Below are 25779 nucleotides of genomic sequence, written 5' to 3' on the forward strand. Positions count from 1 at the left end.
ATGCAAAACATTTTATTTAATTCAAGAAAGAACAGGAGAGTTAGCCACTTTTACTTCTTCTGGAACGCCCCAGCATTTCATTATCAGATGGTCTACTAAGACAGCATTTGCAATACAGTTAGTACAACTGGTGAAAACCCATTCATCATTCATCATCATCGGATTTCAAAATGGGTACATTTGCACTTTTAATGCAAGACGGATTATTTTCCAAGTGCGTTGTCTCTTCTGATGTATATTGGGAATGTAAAAATACTCCAGATGCAATCCAGCCTAGTACAGTGAAAAACTGATGACATATGCATATGCACTTCTTTTAGACAAGTTTTAATTAATATTTTTCTACTTCTCAGCACAGAAATCCTGAAGTATATAATAAGGCAAGCTTTCCCAACCTGCTACCTGTCACAGAATCTGGAATGCAACTTCTATCAGCTCTACCCAGAAATAGTTTTGGACACTGGTGGATGGAATTGATGGGAATTTAATCTAGCAATGGGCTGAGGATATTTGTGATATTTCTTTCCAAGATAAATTATTGAAGTGTGTTAATCACAATTTACTAAAAAAAAAAAGAGCAATAACAGAAAAGCTATTCCTTTCCATTGAAATAACAGTGGGATTGAGCTTGACCATATGTATAACAGATTTACTGATACTTATAGTAGGATTCTATATAAATGTTTCAGGTCTGTTTGTCTCTACCCGAGATTTAACACAAAAGTAACAATTTCATTAAAATAGGCACAGCATTAGGTAACGTCTTCCTTTTATTTTTGAAAATAATGTGTATGTGCATGCATATTTACAAAATATGTAGTATGGAGAAAATGTAGAAAGGGTGAAAGCTATATTAGTAGAATTTGCATCTGGATATTTATAGTTATGAAACAATGGATGGGCTTAGATTAATTCACCATTGAAAAATGCTACAAGGATAGAAGATCATTGGTTGCAATTTTAAAAATATCAGGATGTTAAGAAGATATTATATGGCATTGCATTTAAAATTTAATAAATTATTGCTTTCAGTCACTTCTGTGCTACTTGGGGCACCGGATGACACATTTTCTTTCATCCTTGCCCTGCAAGATTTAAATCCCAAGTTAAACAAAATGCTAGCCAATCTCTTACTGCTGAAACCAGTCCTTTTGCCTAGTATCCTATAAATCGTTTACCTTATGTAGTGCCCAGAATGTTCTATGTCAATTATTTTTTTGGAGGGGTATTTAAGTAGATGTTACTTTAGCAAGGACACACTTCAAACACAGGATTGTTATATGCAGAAACATGATGTTGGCTTGAAGCATTTATGAAGAGCAGTATCACTTAAAAGTTTATTCTAAGAAGGCAATATTAGACTCATTCATATGAAAGAAATCTTCATTGAAATCAGTATGGCTTTCATCAAGGTACATATGATTAAGTTTGCACTATTTATTTCTCCTCCCCTTCCTGGTATAAATTGCCTTGCAGAAAGGTTAATACTAAGCTGCTTTATACACATTGAAAATGCCAATACATGTATGAGTGACAATTTTAAAAAATCTGTTGAATTCATCTGTTCTGGAATATATTGTAGTACTAGTAGTGCAAGGAATTCCGTGGTACATTATATCCTCCATTCACTTCTGTAATTCAAATATACAATAACTTACAAAAACAATCCAGGAATCAGTGCTGGTGGCTCTTACCTTTCATTTTAGAAACATTAAAAAAGCTCTGCATTACCCCTCTTATAACTTAAATACATAAGTAATCTCCACTTTTATTACTTTATAACTGTGACTTCAAATTTACATTATTTTAAGTACCATCATAACAGTTCCATGTATAATACAGATATCAGCCAAGAACCCATCAGGAAATTAAAAAACCCACTATATATATATAAAAAAATGCTGGAAAGACAAGAACACAGGACAGGGACTTGATACAGACTTAATTTAGTTTTATAATCAACCACATTTTGCCCCAAATTAACAGATATGTAGCAATATTCAAGAGCAGTGCAAATATCTTTGTAGATTAGAGTAAAATTATACTACAAGAACATAAGACGTAAAATAAAAAGACAAGTACTTCAAGTACAAGGAACAAGTCTTAATGAGGTCTCTCAGTGTTAATGTTCTTTAATTCTTAATTCCAATTTACTTCTTCCTCTGGAATACATTAGCCAGCATGGCACCTGAAGTGGTTAACTGGCCCATTTTATTCAGAAACTTGGTCTTGGTATCTTCACTCACAAGGCTTGCTGCAATTGACATAGAACTAGGGAGAAAGAAAAGTAAGTTGATTTATAACATCATCAATCACAACAATCTAAAATAGTTGGGCAGAAGAAAACCTCTTACACGAGACTTTGAAAAACTGTTCTTAAAGACAGCAGTATTAAGTTTAACAGCAGATCTGATTTAGAATAGAATAGAATAACAGAATTGGAAGGGACCTTGGAGGTCTTCTAGTCCAACCCCCTGCTCAAGCAGGAAACCCTATACTATTTCAGACAAATAGTTGTCCAATCTCTTCTTAAAAACTTCCAGTGTTGGAACATTCACAACATTCTGGAGGCAACTTATTCCACTGATTAATTGTTCTAACTGTCAGAAAATTTCTTCTAGGTTGCTTCTTTCCTTGATTAGTTTCCCTCCATTGCTTCTTGTCCTGTCTTCAGGTGCTTTGGAGAATCGCTTGACTCCCTCTTCTCTGTGGCAACCCCTGAGATATTGGAACACTGCTATCATGTCACCCCAGTCCGTCTTTTCATTAAATTAGATATGCTCATTATCTAATTTAGTATAAGATGGTTTATTTATCCCAAATAAGTTTTTTTAATTGTAATCAAAATAATTTGTCATTACAATAGAATGATAGTTTCCAAACTTGAAAGAATTTTTTTCCAAAATGCAAAATTCAGCTACCAATAAAGGCTATATGTTGCTTCAGTAGGAAATTCAAGCCCTCTGTGGAATTATACCATTGAATAACAAGATAGGATAAAATTCTGAAACTCAACCTGTTTTTAGTTAAAATTTATCCATAAAACTGCACTTCTGGCATGTAGTTGGATGTTAAGAATAAGATCTGACGAGGGAACGGGAATGACAGATTAGTTCTCAAAACACTGTATCACCCAGACCACCCCAATGATATCCTTGAAGTGATGTCCCGGTGCCTGGAGGCCGTGCGGGTCTGGATGGGGAGAAACAGACTCTGACTCAATCCCTCCAAGACTGAGTGGCTGTGGCTCCCGGCGTCCCGATATAGCCAGTTGGTGCCATCGCTGGCTATTGGGGGCGAGTCATTGGCCCCCACGGAGAGGGTTCGCAACTTGGGTGTCCTCCTGGACGCGCGGCTGTCTTTAGAAGAGCATATGACGGCCGTGGCCAGGGGGACTTTTTATCAGGTTCGCCTGATCCACCAGTTGCATCCCTTTCTGGATCGGGACTCCCTGCGCATGGTCACTCATGCCCTTGTCTCTTCCTGACTGGACTACTGCAATGCTCTCTACATGAGGCTCCCCTTGAAGAGCATCTGGAGGCTCCAGCTGGTCCAAAATGTGGCTGCACGGGTGATTATGGGAACAGCGTGGTGCTCCCATGTAACACCTCTCCTGCGCGAGCTGCATTGGCTCCCAGTGGTCTTCCGGGTGCAATTCAAGGTGTTGATTAATATCTTTAAAGGGCTCCATGGCTTAGGACCTGGGTACTTACGGGACCGCCTTCTGCTACCGACAGCCTCCCACTGGCCAATACGCTCCCACAGGGCAGGGCTCCTCGGGGTGCTGTCGGTCAGACAATGTCGACTGGTGACCCCCCGGGGAAGAGCCTTCTCAGTGGGGGCTCCTGCCCTCTGGAACGAGCTGCCCCTGGAGGTATGGAGGATCCCAGACTTGCGCACCTTCCGCCGTGCCCTGAAGACTTTGTTATTCCAGCAAGCCGGGCTAGCCTAATTTTAACGGTTTTAAATTGGATTTTAATGGGATGTTCTTAATTGTGGGCCAAAGTATTTAATCTGGTTTTAAATTGTTTTTTAACTTTTATATTTATGTATTTGATTGTGGCTGTTCACCGCCCTGAGTCCTTCGGGAGAAGAGCGGTATATAAATATAATAAATAAATAAATAATTTAAGATCAGTTGTTCCAGGATCTTTTAAAAGCAGTTGTTCCAGATACCAAGAAACAAATTATTTTCCCCAACAAACTTGGATTTCCCGTTACGTCCCTTGAAAATGAAACCAAAAGGCAAAAGGACTACTTATTTCTTTCTTATTTCTTATTACCGCTGGGATTTATACAACATTTAATAAAGTGGTGTGGATGACTTTCTTTTACAACTGTTTTTCAATTTTCTTCCACTATATTAGCCAATGTCTTTTCAGCAAAGAATAAAAATTATTAAATGAATACAAATGTTCTGCTTTGATAACAATGCTTCATCAATAGTGTTGCCCATATAATTCGGGCCTTGTATAAAAAAACACACATTACCCTTGTGGTTCTTGAACACTCCTATTTTCCACTTTCTGTTCACATTCTTTTATCATGGAACTTAAAATTACCTAAGACGTAGGAGAGGACAAATGTTCAGAACACAGATAATATTTATGACAATTCATGTTATGTAAATGAACAGAATCAAACTTGAGAGGTACATTACACTTCAGTATTTTTGCTAATATCTTAAGAATGAAGTATTGTTGGCTACAAGGCTTAAAATTAATGAAAACTGAAATTATGGTATACTTCATTACTACTGAGATCAAAAATGATATATTTTATTTTACCTAATAATTTTTAGCAATTTAATACTTGCAACTTAATCTTAAAATTATTTCTAATTTGGCAGTATTATGCTAATAATATACATTTCTTATGTTTTTATAAACATTAAAGATAAAATTGAAACTCATATATTCACCTCATGTTCTGGTGAGAGAGCTTCCATGTCATTTCTTAAACACCTGAGTCCAGGTAAGAAGTGACTGATCATTAACTCTTCTGAAATAACTAAAAGGTAAATCAGTTAAGGTCTGACAGAAAAAAAAATTGGCTTGCGATCTGCTTCATCTCAAGTCAAAACTGGAACATAATGTGCAAAAACCATAGTATGTTTAGCTAACTTCAAAGGGTTAACTCTGAATGTTACTATTTTATTGCCTTAGTATAAGAATGAAGTATTTGAAATAATTATTAAGAAATGCAATATATTTGCAACAATACAATCTTAATAGAACAGAAAAAATATTTTTTAAAATAACATAAAACAGAGAGAAAGAAACCAGTTCTAAGTATTGAATTTAGCTACAATTAAGATTTCATTTATTTACAAAAAAACACTCTTCATCTCTATCCAATAACTCTGGCTTATATCCAATAAAATGACATAATCCATTAATACAATCCTGATAAATCAAAATACACTGAAAAGCAAAGTAACATAAAATTATAAATTTGAATGAAACAAGTAGCAGCCCTATTAGTAAATACTTCAGACTTTGAAATTAATCCTCTTTTTAAATACAAATTGGTGGGGGGCATTCTAACCTTGGGGAACAAGATACTCCACAGAGTTGAGTTCAACACTCAGAATAACTGCCTTTGGGCTTTTCCCTTTCCTGAAGGAAGGGACTAGAAGGGTTTTTGTCTTGGCCTGAAGGCACAGAGCAACCAGACTGTATTCAGAGAACACAGTACCACAGATAAACTAAACTCAAAGGGCTTTAAAAGCTCTAACCAGCATTTTGTATTTTACAGGGAAGCAAACTGGTGGCTAACTTGTACCCAGAGTACAAGTGTATTTTGCTGACCTTGCATTCCTAACATTTCTCATCTGCTAGGACATGGATTGCAGCATTTTCCCGCAAATGAAGTTTCTTAGTAGTGTTCAAAGACCAAAAGAGGATGAATGAAAATATGTGGTTGCTCTCTTATTATCAACATCTCTCTGTCTAATATTTTTTCCCATGCTTAGTTCTGCTTTTATAGTTTTTTTAATAATTATTTTATGATGGTTTTAGGTCACGACTGTTTTATATATATTTTTTTTTATTGGATTGTTGCATGCCACTCAGAGTCACTTTCCATGAGATGGACAACCATATAAATTTTATCAATAATTCCATAAATAAAATAACTGCATATAAAATGTATGGCAGTCATATAATATTGAGGTAATTAACATGTTTACAAGATATTATTGTTTATGCATGTTTTAAATATTAATTAAAAATGCTGCAATTAAAGAATAACTAAAATGTTTACAACCAATCTCTTAATTCAACCTACTGCTGCTTCTTTACCTCAGATCTTAAATAATATTGCTACCAGTGGTGGATTTCAAAATTTTTTACTACTGGTTCTGTGGGTATGGCTTGGTGGCCATGGCAGGGGAAGGATACTGTAAAATCTCCATTCCCACCCCATTCCATGGGAAGGTTACTGCAAAATCCCCATTTCCTCCCGATCAGCTGGGACTCAGGAGGCAGAGAATAGATGGGGGTGGGGCCAGTCACAGGTGGTATTTACCGGTTCTCCAAACATCTCAAAATTTCCGCTACCTGCTGAAACCCACCACTGATTGCTACTGTATTCCACAATGTTTATCATTTCTTTCTCTTCTTCTACTACTGGGAGTATAGCTCAAACCTCTGTCACTTATGTTCCCTTTTCTCTTATTCAAAGTACACTTTGACCACAGTAGAGAAGAAGGCAGAACCTGTATCACTTATTGTTAAGAGTCCACTAAAAAGAGATAGCTTATATCCTTATATCTACTTTCTGAAACTGCAGAGTTCACTTGAACAACATTGATATGGTGTAATTTATTGTTAACACAAAATATTCTTTTTTTAAAATTTACCATTCTTAAAGTTACATTTCTATACTCAAGGCTTTTAAAATCTTGGGCACTTCCACATTATGCCACCACCCTTCCTATCCAAATGTCAAGCAGCAGTCTGAATATCAATGAAGGCTACTTATCTCACCCATAGCTCCACCCAGCCAGCCAATGTGGAAGCAGCAAAAACCAATGCTGTAGTTTTGCCTTTCATTTTATGGCATTAGCTTTTTATTGAGAGGGAAAAAAGCCATTGTGTGGGGAGCAGCAAAATGTTCCTCTGCTTAGCAGAAATATTATAGGAGCTTCCTGGAGGGAGAGAAGGATCCTAGTGAAAGGAAGAGGGATGAGCAGGGAGATTATCACTAATAGCTGCCTCTCCCTCTAGCTCCAGAGGAAGAGATGAAACTGAGCTTACTTTCACTGAACTCTTAAAACACTATGGCGTCATTGATCTTTGATCTACATACCGTATTTTTCAGAGTATAAGACGCACCGGAGTATAAAACGCACCTACCTTTTTTGGTGAGGAAAAGAGGAAAAAGAAATCTCCCTCTGCCTTTGCCTCTGAGCAATTTTGCCTCGTTGTAGCAAACAGCAAACAGCCTGCTTTACTTTCATTTTCATTTTCAGCATAGCTTGATTAGCACAAGGAAAAAAAATCTGTTCCAGCAATTTACCTCTTTGCAACAAGCAGCAGATCCCTGCCCAAAACAGCTGAGAGCAAATCAGCTGAGAGTCGGGAGGCCGATCCAATCAACTTGTGCTAAATAGGCTGTGCTGAAGCTGAAAGGAGCTGTTTTTTCTTGCTGTTTGCTTGCAAGGAGATAACTGCTGCAAGGCAGAGGCCAAAGGGTGGGGGCCAGTGGATAGGCGGGGCTACATTTGGTGTATAAGATGCACATAAATTTTCACCCCCTTTTGGGGGGGAAAAAGGTGCGTCTTATACTCTGAAAAATACAGTATGTGAAAAGACCTCAATGACAATATGTACTTAAAATAAATATCCATAAAATGCTGGTCAGACTTTATAGTTAGCTGAAGTTTAGAAATGCAACAGCCTGCCAGAAAGGGACACTAGCTTTTTTGATGCCACAAATTTCAGAACCATGGAGGCTATGGGGTGCAAATTCTTGCCTCTTCAAGATTTGCAACTGTTGGGTGGGACAGTTAAGAATGTCCTTAGCTTTCAAGAATGGATCAGTTTCAGAAAATGGAAAAGTATCTCCATCCGAGAGAGCCTGTGTACCACTTCTGACTCTAAAGGGTACAACTCTTATTGTTGCCACTGCAATGTAGATGCCTTTGTGCAATTATTAAGAGCTGTTTAATACTCTGCTATAAGAGAAGTTCCCTGAAGATTGGGTCCTGCACAAGTCCGAAAGCTCGGAAGACAAAACCTCTGGTCCCGGTGACCAAGCCAGATTGGATCCTGCAACATTATCCTGAGACATATATATTTGCCTTCATTCGTAAAAGCTGTTTAATTTGTCTGCCTTTAATATTCTCAGCAAAACCTGATGGAAACATTACACGTCACTCAATATTACAATTTGTGAAGAGACGGAGTATTTTTCAATAGTTTGTACAAATATCAAATTATAATTTCAAATCAAATAAGGATACAACAGCAGGAGAGTGCGCTATAGGCTTCAAAGAGATGAGTAGCTATGTCCAGTCGTTTTGAGTCTGCAGATTGCTGGTTATTAACCAAGGCAAGTTTATGCAAATGTGGAAGAACAACTGGAAAGAGGAATATTTGGGGAAAAATTTATAATAACATCACCAAAGTGTGCAAGAATAGAGCTGTAATTGTTGACAAACTGAAAAACAGATGTCTTTATGTTTTGTTATTCAAACTCACATTCATCTCTAAATCTTGGCTCAGCATTTGGACCGACTCTTCCAAAGGTTTTAATTATTTCTGTGTGCAGAGAGTGTTGGTCTTGATACTGGGGATCTTCCAGGAAAGAGGCCAACTGCATTTTGACTCTTTCCAAAAGCTTAAAAGGAAATATAATTTATAAGATATGAAAACGTTATTGTAGAAATAAGCAAAAATTAATAACACCAAAAAGAAAATAACTTTTAACATTTTACTTGTTTTACTTACTTGTTACTTACTTAACATTATCAGATTTTTATTGTTACAAAAAATCCTAGCATTAATACTTTTATCTCTTAAGCAAACCCCATCCTCAACATCTCCTCTGTAGAAAATCCTTCTCTAAAATGTATGCACTTTTAAAAAAATGATGCTGACTAAAGTCTCTTGAATACCCATTTTCAAATTTCTAAATTCCATTAACCCCAACAAAACATCAATATGTAATTAACTCCATAGTACAAATGTGGATTTATGTATTTAAACTAACCTATTACTACTTATTCAGCACACAAGTATGACTCAGTACAAATGTTCAGTTCCATTTCCTCTACTATGTTATTTTAGAAAATAAGGAACAGTCTGAAATTATACAAATGCAAACTCTGCTATATTTTTTAACCATCAGAAACAGCTTATTCGTTAATTCACAAGTTTTTGAAAATATGGGCTGCCCATTCAATGTTTTTTTTTCCTGAGCATATAATGAAATGAAATTTAAGAATGAAAAAATTAACACATTTCTTGTTATATATAGTTTCTACTATAGTTCTATATTAAAATATGTTAGGTTTCCTACTTCCAAAAAAAAGCAAAGTGAGATTTAAGTCTATGTAACCATGCTCTACCATGCTCCCTGACTGCATCGTATGGCAGTACATTTAAAAGAAATATTTCTCTCCAAGTTAATTTTATCAAAACTAGATAAAGGCATGGAAGGCATGGAAGTTCACATTCTTTGGCCATTCTATATTTCCCTTCTATATTATGAATATTATTAACCTGTAAGCCTGAATATAAAGAGTGGCTTTGAAAAAGCACAACAGAAATTCTGGACACATGCAGTAATGATTACAATATTTTTTATTTTCACTTATTTGCAATGTCAGAATTTGGTGTCCTTTCTTTACTATTTCAAGATTTTAATAACTTTATTATACATAGACCAGGAATGTCAAACTGGCAGCCCACAGGCCAGATGCATCACGCACAGGCCACACCCACCCCAGCTCTGAAGGGAAAAAAAGTTGCGATATGTCACATGACGGCAACATGACGATGTGTGGAAAAATGACCAGATAGCAAGGAGTTTGCACCATTCTGATAACTACAATGCTCTCTTTGAAGGCACATTGATTCAGAATGCATACAAGTAGTCCTCAACTTTTGACCATAATAGAGCATGCCCATCATGGTTGTAAGTTGTGATGATTGTAATTGGAGTCACCGACTGATCCAATTTTGTGACCTATTTTGTTGTGGCCATTAAGCAACAGTGTGGCCATAAAGCAGCCACCACGGTCATTAAGCAAGACAGTTGCAAAATGCAGTTACATGATTGTGGGACACTGAAAATGGCTCTAAATGTAGAGTCATGTGGCCATTGGAACTTCGGAACTGGATTGTACATATCCCCCCAGGAAAGTCATAAACTGAGGGCTGCTTTCTATTAAGCTTTTTATAAAGATATGAATTGCTGCATGGCATGAGTCAACTAAAGCCTAGTTACCCCTGTAAAATCTGTTTGAGAAGTTCTTCAATAGTGAATGTGTGGGAATTACATGCAGTCCTGGTCATATACTACCCTGTTTCCCTGAAAATAAGACATCCCTTGATAATAAGCCCAATCGGGCTTTTGAGCGCATAAAATAAGCCTCCCCCGATAATAAGCCCTCCCTGAAAATATTTCAACACAGAACTGGAAATCAGGTAAGATGGCAAAAGGAGCTCCATCTTGCTCCACGTGCCCCAAAATAATAACACCTCCCCGAAAATAAGGCCAAGCGCTTATTTCGGGGTTCAAAAAAATGTAAGACAGGGTCTTATTTTCGGGGAAACACAGTATCTTGGATCTTTTTAATCAGGCTTCAGACCTGGGCAGAGGATTGAAACAGCATTGATCACATTGGTGGATGATCTCTGGTGGGAGTATGATGCGGCTCATGTGCTTTTGATATCATCAATCATAGGGAGTATCCTTCTGGACTGACTTAGGTAGTTATAAGTGAAAAGCAGAATTCTGGGCCGGTTCTTCGCCTTCTTCTGGGTTTAGTTTGTGTTAATGGGTAGCAGACAGGTAGTACATAAGCCTTTCTCCCAGTTTTCCATTCTTTCTCTCTCCCAGTTTTCCATTCTCTCCACTCCTATTTAACATCTACATGAAGCTGCTGATTGAAGTCTAAGGCTGATAATGATACCCAGTATTACATCTTTGCCCCAGATCAGGTACTATTATGGAATTTCTATTTTAGTGTTGGAAGCTGTGAAAGTTTGAATGGGAAGCATAAACTTCAGCTCAACCCTAGCATGACTTAAGTGGCTTTGGGTTTTATGACCACATGGAGCCAGTTTTCCCTCTTTCCTTCTGAATGTAGCTGTACAACATCAAATAGAACTATTATACAATGGGGGTGGGAGGGCGCACGGGGGATAGCGGGTCCTCATGAACCCAGGAGTCCTGTTTGAAGGGCAAGTGGTAACCATAGCCAGGAGGGAATTCTTTCCTGGACTTTCATGGTCGCTCATGCTCTAGTCACCTCCTAAATGGATTGTTGCAATGTTCTCTACATGGGGTTGTCCTTGAAGATTATTGAGAAGATATAACTGGTCCAGAATGTGGTAGCTTAGGGAGCTATAGACATTGATATGCCCATGCTACACCTCTGCTCCATAAGATGCACTGGCTCCCAGGGTTTATGGTTGGAATTCAAAATGCTGGTAGTCACCTATGAAACCCTTCAAGGCATGGGGATGGATTATTTATATATCTCTCGTTATTTCTAGTTATCCCACTAAGTCTGAAATGTGGGCATGGAACATCATTCCACTGGAGATTAGATTTGTTCCAACCCTGATGGCCTTCAGAAAGCCCTGAAGCCCAAGGTGTATTTTAGAGCATGGTATTATTGTTAATTGGGTTTGTGACCATTAGAGTTTTTATGCTTTTGCTCTCTTTTAAAAAATTGCCTTTAATGTGTTGGTAGCTGCCCAAAGTTGCATATGCAAGATGGGTGGCTATAGAAACCAGCTAATTAATACTTACTGCTCCAAGCAGCCCACCGAACAGTTTGTGAACAACACAGAGTGATTGGGATGAAGATTAGAGCACATTAAATCATCATCACATATAATTTCCCCCTTTTTAATTATGTACTCCATTTACAACTAAGAAGGATTCTATCAAGAGCTGAAGTATGAGGAGGTGAATTATGTGATGGGTGCTCAGTACAGGCAAAAGAGGATAAAGGCAAAGTCTCTTTGGTGTATGACAAAATGGAGACAAGGACCTTGCTATCTTGCTTGTGTGCCACACCATCAGTGGGATAAAACTGCACGTATACAGCTACTTCTCACTTAAACGACTGCCTTATACAGTGAACATTTGCAATTACAACAGTGATAAAAAAATAACTTTGTGACCAATTTCTGCATTTATGACCTTTGTAGGTCTATAAACCAAAGGAAAACTGAAATAGGATTGTAAGCGACCACTTAGCAACCACTTCGCAAAGGCAAATTGTAGTTGCTAAACAAAGAGTACTTGTATTGCACATTGCTGTAAATAGCTCACTGGAATGAAAAAGTTGCTCATTTTAATTACAACTTTGACCAATCCAGATATCCTGAAAACATTTTTTTTAAACAGAGTTCAGTAGTTAGTGATTACAAACTGGGAATATCCTAATACAATACACAGAAATCCTACCTCTCTCTGAGTGACCGTTTCCATGATGGTCCCAAAAGCAGGAATTGTGGCTATTCTTACAGAGCTAGGGGCAAAACAAAGCAAAACAAATACTCAGCTGTTAACAGTAAAATAAGTGTTTAATTAAAAATAGAATACTAATTTTGAAACTCCATTAAGGTATTAACTGCTAGCAGTGACAGGAATTAGACCAGGAAGTAGTATCAAAATTAAAAAAAAAAAAGAGAGAAAGACACAGAAAGATTAACTCAAGGTCACATTCAGAAACTCACAATTCAGGATCACTGGACAAGGTAACAAGGGCCGGAGCAACCCGCTTGTCAACTAAGGCTTCACGCATGCCTCGAAGAGTCAGCTGTAAACCAGTCAACATGCAATAAAAATGGTTTTAAACTGGAAGGATAACTAAGTTAGCTGTGACTGAGGATGGGCAGGCAGAATCACCAGTCTTTCTAAGTTTAGTCACCCACACGCATTAAAATAAGTAAGGACTCTCCTCATGCTTTTTACTGGCAGTAATGTGTTAGTGAAATTAGCATCCCTCTTCAGCATGGAAGAAACAAACAGCAGTATGATAACATCTGAAACTTATTCAGACATGTCATTATTTACTATAAAAGTTATTATAGTTTTGTTTCAGAAAGAATTAAGTTTAAGGTTGCATTATTCTTCCAACTATTTTACTAGTTAAGTGTTTTGAATGAGCTTGAGCTTGCTTGTAAGAATAAAGTACTTACTCTTTTAGTTGCTAAAGATATTGAGTATATTTAATACTTAGTGATTTTTTTAAAAAAAGCTGCATATCAACAAATGCATTCTGGAGGTTTATTTCTTGACAGGTTGTAAGAGGGAGCTAGTTGTAGAAGACAGTTGGGGAAACTTACATTTCAGGGTCACTGGAGAGAGTAATGAGAGCAGGAACCACTCTCTGAGCTACCAGAGTTTCATGTACCCCCTTCACCAACAGCTGAGTGGGCAGAGCAGAGGGGTATATCACAGGTGATGTGCGGAAAGAGTGAGCACAGTATCATGGGAAGAACAGCGTAACCAAGAGGAAGAGAAACACAAAAGGCAAACCAAAATTAGAAGCAAGTATCGCTACACTAAAGTGCTCTTTTAATATAACTAGGCAGAAGGCATGATGAAAGCGTTAAGTGGCCCAAGCAGGCAATACAGACCAACTACAGAGCTGTTAGACAACAAAAGATCCTGACAGTATCCTGAATGCTAGTTTAGGATGTTTACATTTCAAAGTAATGTTTGAAGTTTACAAAGCTCCATTATGGCTACCTTGTTATAGCTCTAGTTTTTCTATTTATAGTAACTGAGTTTTTCTGAAATGTAGGAATGTGTCATGTTCACTAAATGAAAAAAAAAAAATCCCGATTCCATATGAAGAACGGATAACTAAGAACTCCAAAACAGTTCTTGTGATTTGTGAGCATAAACTAGGCTCTATTGTCACTAATAAAAGATAAGAATTTAAAAGATCGGATAAACATGTAGAAAATGGCAACAAATTCTATTAGGGTTGGTCTGGGGCTGGCATTTGAGTATTAAAACCTGACTCACCAAACTCAGGTGTGTTGGAATATTTTAATCCCAGAAGCAAACCATCCTGCTCTGAAAAGGAGCATAACCTTGATTTTAATTGTCTGTGTTTCTGTACTAAGGATGTCTATAGCGGCAGGGATTCTGTAAGGCATGGGTGTCAAACTCGCAGTGTCATGTTGCTGTCATGTGACCTATTGCAACGCTTTTCCCTTCGCGGAGCTGGGATGGGTGTGGCCTGTGCATGACACATCCAGCCTGCAGGCCGCCAGTTTGACACCCCTGCTGTAAGGTATAATTGTAAAGAACAGGAGGTTGGGAAACACTTTACTGGAAATCCAAACAATGCACCAATCTGACATAATTCCTATTTCTAATCAATTATCTAATCTAATTATTTCTAATGAAATAAGAGTATTTCATCAGCTTTTTTTTTAAAAAAAATAAAAGTTTTTAATCCTAACTAAGGCTTTTAATTACTTAGTACATGTATACCTAAGATAAAAAGAACATTAAAAAGAAGCTTCAGATAATAAGAAGATAAGGAGAACCTGGATTCTCATTTTAGAACGTATTTTGATTTTAAGATGTAACAGTAGGATTTATTGATAGAAAGCCACAATGGTTACTTGTCTTGTTATAAACCAGGGGTGGGCTGACTTCAGTCTTGTACAGTTTTTGCTTTTATACTATAGCATTTGTGTAGATCATTAACATATTTTAATTTAAAAAGCAAGAGTACAGTTTCAGATATCTAGTGACTAAAAACATAATTAATTCACATTAATAGAACTTTGAATTGGTACTCTTGCATAAAATTATAAATGCCTGGCTATACCAAATAATGAGCTACTTAGTCTTGCAATCTATATAAAACTTTAAACACTCAGCAGGTAAATAGGTAACAGAGAATCAATGCCCACCCATGGTTTTAACTTATGTACTATAACAGAGATTCCAGTTGATGTCCTTACTGTGCATGGATAAGTGTTCAAACCAGGATCAAATCTGGATCAACACAGAGTACTCAAGATTATGTTCAGTTTAATATTAATGCATGACACGCAAGCACACACAAACATACAGAGCAAAAGGGAAAACTAAGTCAAAAACAGCATGTTAGTTTAGACCAACATCAAATACTTCCCAATTAAACCTTTGTATAATCATATTAGAGTTAATTATAGATGTGTATTATTGCTATTTCAGCTGAATTATAAAAAGGAAATACACCTAGCATAGAAAATAGCATTTACAACTTAATTTTAAAAAAAGTAAACTAGAAAAATTTATTGGCAGAGATTAATTTAGCCATTTTCTCCATTTGACAATTGTCATTTTTAAAAAAAGGTTAGGCGAGGAAAGAGACTCACAGAATAATAATGAATATAGCCTCTGGGTATATTTGAAAACAGAAGTACAATTCAAATAAAGACTGAGTTCCCAATACTGTCAAATGAGTTCACCTTATTATGAAGAAAAAAATATGTGGCAAAACAAAATAAAACCCTATTTTTGACCTTATATGCTTTGTCACCTGCAGTATTTTTTAAAGATTTAAATGGCCTTTAGAAGCAAGTAACACATTACTAACATTTCTATTTAATTTCTTATCTTTAATTGCACTGCTATGAAGACTTAAAATTAGACCAGTATCTTTGTGAATGTAGGGAAAATGGCAAGATGACCCTTATGGTCCTTCATCATCCTTATGGTCATCCTTTGATCAGGGTCAAAAGATTTATTTTAGGACATGAAAATGCTCCAAAGAATTGTATCTATTCATTAAAGGTATGGCCTATCTTCCCACTTAGTAGTTTAGGTACTACTAAAGTGACATTGGTAAAATCTGAGGAGTAACTTAAAACTAGTGGATAATGTGATACAAAGCTGAAAAGGAGTATCTCCATGTTGCAGCTTGTACAGTATGCTGTGTGGTTAGAACAGGAACCATACGTGATTTTTTTTTACCCCCTTTCTTTCAGTTCTATGTACCAGCGATATCAGGCAAAACAAGAAAAGCATGCTGTTCTTTTCCTTACTTAATATTTATTTTAATCACAGAACAGGCAATTTCAGTTGTTATCATTGGAAGCAATTGAACATTTTTATAGATACTGTCCAATTCACAACGTATTTACAATTGATGGCTGGTTTGAACACTGAATTCAGCACTGAAATGATTTCTCAGAGCTAACAGAAGTTTTTAAGCAAGCAATGCACCAATTCAGGTCGGAAATAAAAGTCTAATTTGGCCTGTTCCCCTGAAATGTTTCACAAACACATGTAACACAGCAATACTTTAAAAAAAAAAAAGAAATGAAAAATGAAAAATTCATTTCAAACTATAGGATTAACATCCTGCTCCATCACACAGTGCACAACTACTTTAAAATATTTTAAAACAGAGTATAATTTTAAAATGTACTTTTAGGAATCTAAATATATTAGATCAGATAAATTACGATTTTATCTGACAGTATTTTTAACATAACCAGTTCCCTCTGTAAAAATGGATGTATTCTGAAGCATCATACCATATCCACTTGACTGTAAGGCTTCCCCTCTGTCTCATATCTAGGGTCTTGAGAAAAGAGGAATTAAATGGTGATAGGCACAGGGAAGGGCAACCAGTATTTCTGGAGGGAATAGAATTAGTAATATCTAAAATATGTTTAATAAACACTTACCTCAAACATTCTGGCAGCTGTACATCGAACAAGTGCTGAAGTATGGACAACTCCGTACCATAATACAGTTAGCAGCAATTCATGGTATGCTGGGTTTGCACTGAGAACACAAAACAATCAGCTCAAATAGTAATTTGCTTTCAAACAACTGCACTTATTTTGCACTTTCCTTCTCTCCTCAAATATTTTCTCAGCTAACCTGAATCAGTCTAAACAAAAGCAAAGTGCCTGCAGTTACAATCTATTCATGTTCAACCACATTTATCCCCAAAAGTGTATTTTTAGAGTAGGAGGAGCTTTTTAGAGCAAACGTTTGACTATCTCAAATGTTGCCATTTACAGATAGTCCTTGACTTACAACAGTTCATTTTGTGACAGTTCGAAGTTACAATGGCACTGAAAGAAATGACTTATGACCATTTTTCATACTTCATTCCCACGGTCATATGATTTACATTCAGATGCTTGACAACAGACTCACATTTATGATGATTACAGTAGAATCATGTGATCATCTTTTGCAACTTTCTGACAAGCAAACTCAATGAGGAAGCCAGATTCACTTAACAACCCTGTTACTAACTTAACAACTGCAGTGGCAACAACTGTGGCAACAAAATTCATAAAATGGGGAAAAACTCACTTAACAAATGTTCTCACTTAGCAATAAAGGTTTCAGGGGTTAATTGTGGTCGTAAGTCAAGGACTATCTGTTTACTGCATGGACTACATGAACAAGGAGAGTTCAAATATAGGTTTTGTAGCAGGTTGATCTAATACTGCAAATTTCCAACTATATTTTCAATATCTTTTTAAATCAAAATATATATTTGTACTATTTATCAAATTGGTTATTATATAACTTTTTTCTCCAATTAATTATGAGGTAATCTGATAAAATTGCTACTGTATGTCAGAGCACAAAAGACTGTAAGATACTCTGCCATTTTTTGATGGAAAAATGTCACAAAAACATAACAGCATTCTTGTCCTGCAGACTCATAGATTATTGCTTTAAAATGCAAATGTTTAGGACCAGAATTCCAAAATCTTTGAGATTAAATTCTTAGATCTGTTGTTGTATGTAAACAATTGTCCCTTTATACCAGTTTCAGTAATATACTTTACCCTAATTCCACAAAAGATGCTTTTAGGCTATCAAGGGGAGCGTGAGATAATGAAAGCATAGTCATCACATCTTCTAAAAATCCTACTAACAGCTTGCGGTCTTCTTCCTGAAAGTAGAGGTTTAAAAACATACATTTAAATTTCCTGTCATATTATCAGGAAGTGGACCACATTAAGATTTTAACTAAAGGAAACCTAGTAATATTTTGGGACTCATGGCTCAATTGTGGCCTTTGATCAGGAGATACTGTCCCGGCTCTCAGCACTTTGCTCTAGAATGGGATAGGATGTCTATTCCCTGTCGTGTCATACCAAATCATTAGTCAGAGAACCACAAACAATGATATCAATATTTTCACTGAATCATTGGTTAAATGAATATAGATTGTAGTCACTATATCCTTAAAGTGTGAAATCAACTGTATATAAAAACTCATAAAGCATAAACATATACAATGCTTGCAAACTAGCAATTACTACATGCTATGAATAATAATAATTTTGCATCTACTGTTCTTTGTCAAAGCATATTCCTATAATACTGAATGCTTCATTTTGACTTGGATTCTCTTGCTATGTTTGTCATTCCAGCCAACCTTAATTTTTAAAGTTCAGTTTTGAATGTGTACTAATTTGGTTACTTCTCTATTAAAATGAAACTATGTAATAATGATCGAACCCTCCCTGCAGCTTATATCAAATTCCAAAGTTCACAATTAAACAAACAGGGATTATTGTATGCTTGTATAACTAATGGCTTTATCTAATTCTGTTCCTTTTACTAAAAGGAATACTGAAAATATTAATGCATTCATTTTATAATACTGAAAATAGTAATACTTTACTAGAGCACAGCAAATACTGGGGAAATCTAACTTTGCATGATAAAAAGTTTAATATAAGTTTTCAAGATTTTTTCCCTGGAAACAGAAGGGAAAAGGACTTTGGTGGTAATAACATTGTAACATATTTTTTAAAGAAATGAAATCTTTATCAGAAAATAGCAAGTTTTCTATTTTCTATTCCAGTCAACTGCATTCACCTCCCCCCCAAATCTCTTGACAGTAAGAGTTGACCTTTTTGATAGCGTGAGATGGAGTGTGCAAGGTTAATGAAGGCAAAAAATGGAGGCAAAATTTTATTTAGAAGTAGCCATAGAAGGAAGGTGAAATCTCTTTCTATACACTTTTGAAAATAATATAATTTAGGATCTAAGGAAAAGCGTAAGTATTCTTCGAATTACTTAAATTTTATTTAGAAGGTTTAAGTAAATATAATTATTGTCTTTTCAAATTCATAATTGAAGAATAGGGTTTACCTGGATGTAACATGTAAGTACACCTGTTGCGTAGATAGGAACTGTGGCTTTTGTTAGTACTCCATTCCCTGCTGCAGCATCTGAAATTAAGAAATAAAAGTCTTGAAGTTATTTATGATGCTCAATTTGATACATGTTTATATAATGCTATTACCTAAAATTGTTAAAAATGCCCAGTCAAAATCAGGGACACCTCCTCTATTCACCCAGTTTCTATTTCTACAGAACTAAGTAAGACAAATTCAGAGAGTAAAACTGATCAAAAGTGCTGTGAGAAAAAAAAGTTAGCAATGTTTATTCTCTCAAATTAGATAAAGTGGTATAATAATAATAATAATAATAATAATAATAATAATAATAATAATAATAATAATAATATTTTTGTTATCTAGCTTTTTGCACAAGGAACAGTTCTGCAGATACAGGTCTAGAAATAGATAGTATTCTATATTTTAATCATTCAGTCATTGAGAATCAGGTGGCATACAATTTTTAAAAATTATTAGTACTGTATCTGTTGCAAAATCGTAGCACATAGAATTAAAATATCTCTTGATTTTGTAACTTAGGCCAGGAGGAATGTTTAAATATGAGGAAAATTTAAACTCCCAAATTACTATTGGCTCTGGAAAGTCTTGGATAATCCCAAATTTATATTAACTTGAAATAAACAATTAAGAAGTATAGCTAAGTAGCATATTAGTTACCTGCTAAAACTCTGTAATATATTAAGAAATCAATAGTCACTTGTTGAGAAAGGCAGCTATAGTTAATTAAATAAACAGCTAAGAGGTTTATGTAATATTAAGTACCTTATAATCTTCAAATGAAATAATTCAATAATTTTTTTTATGCTTAGTGGACACTCCAGAGAATGTTTAAAAAGGGTTGACTGCTAACCTTGGAATAGGTGAAGGCACACATATACACATGATATGGGTTGATCCCTATATTGTTCCATTTTATAATATCCAACTAAATTTGTTAATAAGGTTAACACCTTATAATATTAAATATAATTTCAGGATGTACTTCTGAATTACACATAAAAATGAAATTCATCACTATACAAATATTTATTTTTTATTTCTTAGAATTGTACCTTATCTTTTGGGATTTATAAAGCATGGGAAGGACAGCACAAAAATGGTTGAAAAACAACATGACCCCAGATTTACAGTTTTAGATCATAGCTATATTTTCCTTCTTGTTGATGAAGTGGCTCTTTATTAAAGCAATGAAATGACTGATCAATATGACCTCAACCCATGAAATAAAGGATTTATAATGAAATGTTTCCTATATGTAGTATATTTTGATGTGTTTGTTACTTTTTTCTTTTTTTATATATTAAAACAATAACTTTTTTCAAAGTTCATTCAGGCACTTTATTATCCTTTACTTTTTAAAAATAAATTAAATTGTGTTTCAAAATTTTATTTATAGAACTGATTGTCTTGATATTTCTTTCCAATTAAGTATTTAAGAACAAATTTATAGGAAAAATATACTTACCAATGTTCTCCTCAGAGAGCCGTAAAATTTCCTGGAATTGTGGTTTTACCTAAAACATGGAACAGAAACCAAAGCTATCACTTTACTCTTCTTCAAAATTGTAAAGCATAATGTAAAAGCATAATCCTTTAAAATATTTGTATCTATATTTCCCTCATACATTAAACATTAAGGACACTGGACGAAAAAGGTCTAGAAAAATGAAACACATTTTATTTTATATTTGTGTTTTTCATTTTTTTCACCTAGAAATTAATGGTTATTCATTTGGAAATGGTTTTTCAAAATCATTTGCTATTTTACCTGAGCCACTGTTATTTAAATCTAGGAAGACAATGGCTGATATATACATATAAGATATTAACTTGAAAAGCTAATTTGTAAGTAACAGCACTATTAATAAATTTAAGGAAATACACCATTTTATTTAAGAGAGAAAGAACACTTTTTTTGGACATTCAGATGATACAAACAAATGTACAGATCTCACAGTGTTAATAGAGTCACCAGCCTCTCCGTTTGATACATCATGCTGTAACATTAGCCAAAAACTGATTGCAAGGAGTCTGAGTATAGAGTTACATAACTAAGCTTCCGTAAGAGCTTTAACTGAATGCAGCTTTTGGGGTTGCCTGGAAGTCTCCCTGTGTAGAACTCTACATATGAAGAGTTTCTTATTGCATATAAGAAAGAAGATGGGCTGAATTTTCACTGAGGTCACAATGCAACTGATGTTGGAGAAGGCCTTGAAGGAATTCTTTTATTTGTTTTTAATCACCTGGGTGTAGCTTTGGTAATGTTACATTGCACAGAAAAAAACTGTTTTTATGGAGTCCTTGCTGCTTGTTGAGTTTGGCTGTTCGCTAGTAGATATTTCATTTCCCAACTAGATAACATCTTCAATACAAGTAAGTGTGGCATTTGTTCCTTGTCTACATACAGTAGCTTGGCCTCCAGGTTTGGGTAAATCAGCCATCATTAAACACAAAGAAATTAACCATATTTATATAACATACAAAAGAGACAATAAAAAGATCAGAATACATTCTTTCCAGCAGCCAACATTGAGATAAGCAGGTTATTAATATCAAACAATGAAGCAGAATCTAATACCCTAATCCTAGGAGAAAACCATATATTTACCAACACTGTCAGGGCAAGCTACTACACTGATGATGTTACCTAGTTGAGGAATGAAACATCTGCAAGCAAATATCAGAGTCAGAGAGCCTCAAAGACTCCACAATTCAACCTGAACTACATATATTTTCTTCTAATGGAATTTTATCTCCAAAATATTATGACTCCAACTTTGTTTATAAAGTTTTCTCTGCAACCTGATTCAAAACTAGCAATACTGTAGCAAAACTACAGTCATATAAGAAAAGAAAAGTAGAAAAATATTTTCTGAAACTGATTATTGCTTTTAGAAGTGAAGAGTTACAGTTAACATATGAAATTATAGGCAATCACATTCAGAAAGTTTTAAGAACATTTGTTTAGCTGCTATTGCTATTCTAGAACCATGCACTAAAATATTTGGCAAGGATAGTTTTTCTGAAAAGCTATCCTTGCAAGGGAGAAATTATTCTGCCTTTCCACAAAGATCTGGATAAGAATGGAAACCACGGAAAAATTCCCTATCTTTATCTAAATGGCTGAGGATATGTGAGCCTCTTTCATCAAGATTGTTAGTAGGTAGGGTATCTGTGCCTTAGTATGCATTTGAATTAATGTAACTTAATCTGACAATCTAATCTTTCTGGGAAATTGCATCTATTGGATTTTAATACCTACTTTGGGTTTAAATGGATAATTGCAGCGTACAGTGGAAAAATGTGTTGGCAGGCACATTTTCTAATAGTGGTGAAATAAAAGCATTTAAGGTCTACCTGCTACAATAGAAAAAGCATAATTAACAAGAAAAGATTATTAATAGATAAGGAAACATTAGGCAAAATCATGGTAAGATTATCTGTAGTATCCTTTTAATAGAAAAAATTGCCTGAGAAGAGGAAAGCTAAATTGTCTTTTAAATCCTTTCTAAATCTATAATTCCATGTTATCATTCCACAGAGAATTGTTATATTTCATTATACCTTTGTATTGGTGAAAATTTTTCCAAATGTTCGGCAAAGTCGCCAGAAAAACCTTGAGAATTCATGAACACATGCTGTTGAAGCTACATTGATTTTACCAACAATTTCAATAAGTTGAGGCAACCTGAAAAATCAAGATTAAGATTAACATAAGCAAGCTGATTCTTTTCCAGGAAGACTCTGCTGTTCTTGGTGTTTAGGCCCAAACAAGTTATTTTATTTTTATTTACAATTCTGATGTGATTACAAATATAAACTTATATTATTCAAGCTTCCTAAAATTAATTAAGATATATTACAACTGTTAATGACAATGGTTCCATTTTTGTATACATTTTTACATACAACTGTAATGGAAACTGGAAATTCTAGCATTAGTTACAATGATTGTAAGTTGAGACACCTACAGACACCTACAGGACCAATCTGATTAAGTGAATGCTGTGATTGTAAAGTGAATGACACAATCGTTAAATAAATCCATTCATTTCTATTATAAAACATTATAAATTGAAGTCATGAGACTATAGAATGCTGTAAACGTGAATCAGTTGCTAAACAACTCAAATGCGGTCATATGACTGCAGGGGCTGATGGTAGCTACCACTGGAACTCCAGAACTATAAAAACCTTTTGGGGAGTCTGTCATAACTTTGAATTTTTGCTAAATGGCTGGTCATTAAGCAGTTCCTGATAACATTATATGGCAGTGCTTGCGACATCGCCAGGAGTCAACTATGAGAATGTGATCAATACTAAATAGAACTGTGCAGAATATTTTAAATTTTATTTTAATATTTTAAATTTACATATTTTAATTTTTTTAAATTTAAAATGTTCTGAGTTCAGAACTGTTAAGTTTGAAACTGAGTATGAGAATCCTAAGTTCTGGCCATTCCTGAAACATCTAGAGCTTTAAACAATTTAAAATTCAGTTTGCAGCATTTCTGGAATGGTCAGAACAGTGTTGAAAAAAGTCTAGCAATGTTGAGACACTTCATCTTAATCTTAAAGTAATGTTTCTGAATTAAGAGGTTTAAATATGAAAAAGTTTTGCATGCTACCTGTAGTCATCTGAAAATGTTGAAACAGATTATATCGTAAGTTTTGAAAGACATTAAAAACATTATTTAAAAACAAAACTATCAAATAGAACAAAACAAGGAGAACTCACAGTTGATTGACAACCCATAGCAAGGTATCCCATCCTGTAGTACCCTCATGTTCTAACTGGTAATCATAAAGCTGCAACAATACAGCTAGTTGTTCACGACTTCCGATTATAGTGGCCACATCCTGTAGAGGTGATACAGGTCTTGGGAACCTTGTTACTGAAAGCAAACAACCAAAATATTTATCTTTGGTTGATCCAATAAGAATCAGGAAAAGAAATAATAGGTTTGATTAATTTTTAATCCTAAATTTTTATTCAATTTGTGTTCCAAAAAGCATTAATAAAGAAAGGATGGATTTATCTCTGTTTCTCCAGGTATTCTGAATATTATCAATTTTAGTCAGCATGACTGATGCTGAGGTATTGAGGTATGATGAGATTTAAGTAACAATATTCTGAGATTTTGTTTCTGAGGTATTGTTATACATTATACTTAATATTATGTTTTATAGGAACCTGTGGTTTTATTATTTTATTATAAGGAATATCTAGATTTATTTTAGACTTTGCCTGTGGGAATGCAAATATTGATTATATGACTGTGGGATGCTCCAATCATCATACAGTAATTGTAAGTCAGTTGCCAAGCATCCAGATCATAATCATATGACTATGGACGTGTTGGGATGGCTGCAACATACAGCTTTTAAATACTGTTTAGCTAAAACTCTTATTTTTCACCGCTGGTCATACTGAGTGGTGCCTGAGTGGTGTAGGAGGCTAATGCCTCCTACTAAGGCAGCATTTAACATCCAGCTGCCTGCAATTACTGCGAGTTCAATTCTCACCAGGCTCAAGGTCGACTCAGCCTTCCATCCTTTCTAAGGTGGGTAAAATGAGGACCCAGTTTGAGGGGGCAATAAGCTGACTTTGTATAAAATATACAAAAGTATGAAGGCTATTGCTTAACGCATTGTAAGCCGCCCTGAGTCTCCGGAGAAGGGCGGCATATAAAAATAAATAAATAAAAATAAATAAATAATAAATACTGATTAGGAGTAATGGGGGTTGAGTTCAACAATATCTAGACGACATGATAACAACAATACTGATATGAATCCTTTTGGAAGCTTTATGATTGAAACACAAAATTGCTGAGAACCGTATCAGTTTAGTACTGAACTAGGAAAAATATATCTGAAAGGAACCAACTGCATTCACAGATAACAATAACCTAGAGCAGTGGTTCTCAACCTGTGGGTCGGGACCCCTTTGGGAGTCGAACGACCCTTTCACAGGGGTCGCCTAAGACACATATTTTCAATGGTTTTAGGAATAATATTATGGTTGGGGGTCACCACAACATGAGGAACTGTATTAAAGGGTCGCGGCATTAGGAAGGTTGAGACCCACTGACCTAGAGGGTTTTAAATTACTAATGGAAATCACGTGTTGCTAAATCAAGGACTATTGTTTTGGTTTTTTTTATAATATTAAGAAAACAAATGGACCTCTGCATAGTTTTTGCATCAGGCAAACCAACAATTAAAAAAAAAACATAAGAGATAACAAATATTTTCAAAACTACTCAATTTAGTGTTAATAAATCAACTTAGCTGTCCTTAAAAAGCTCATCAGGATTGCGTAAGAAATTTTTTTTAAAAAAACTCAGGCTTTAGTTAAATTGATATTTAAAATAAATCCAGGAGACAA

At 35.1% G+C, this 25779-nt stretch overlaps 1 protein-coding gene across 3 annotated transcripts in view; it reads right to left on the minus strand.

The window, feature by feature from the left end:
* The window catches only part of RELCH (RAB11 binding and LisH domain, coiled-coil and HEAT repeat containing), a 71649-nt gene continuing 45870 nt past the window's right edge, over positions 1-25779 (minus strand). For 2 of the 3 annotated variants that reach the window (XM_070940759.1, XM_070940760.1), the window contains 13 exons: positions 24127-24283; positions 22953-23076; positions 20854-20902; positions 19339-19418; positions 18021-18127; positions 16893-16992; positions 13536-13618; positions 12652-12715; positions 8706-8844; positions 8468-8584; positions 4922-5010; positions 4492-4562; positions 1-2271 (listed from right to left, as the gene is read on the minus strand). In XM_070940759.1, coding sequence (XP_070796860.1) covers positions 2151-2271; positions 4492-4562; positions 4922-5010; positions 8468-8584; positions 8706-8844; positions 12652-12715; positions 13536-13618; positions 16893-16992; positions 18021-18127; positions 19339-19418; positions 20854-20902; positions 22953-23076; positions 24127-24283 — 1301 coding nt within the window. In that variant the 3' untranslated portion in view covers positions 1-2150. Of the gene's footprint in view, positions 2272-4491; positions 4563-4921; positions 5011-8467; positions 8585-8705; positions 8845-12651; positions 12716-12923; positions 13007-13535; positions 13619-16892; positions 16993-18020; positions 18128-19338; positions 19419-20853; positions 20903-22952; positions 23077-24126; positions 24284-25779 lie in introns of all 3 variants that reach the window. The other variant, XM_070940761.1, reaches the window with a different exon arrangement.

Source organism: Pituophis catenifer, unplaced genomic scaffold, assembly GCF_029215685.1.
Source record: "Pituophis catenifer annectens isolate HBS135680 unplaced genomic scaffold, rPitCat1.0.hap2 SCAF_3, whole genome shotgun sequence".
Taxonomy (NCBI): domain Eukaryota; kingdom Metazoa; phylum Chordata; class Lepidosauria; order Squamata; family Colubridae; genus Pituophis; species Pituophis catenifer.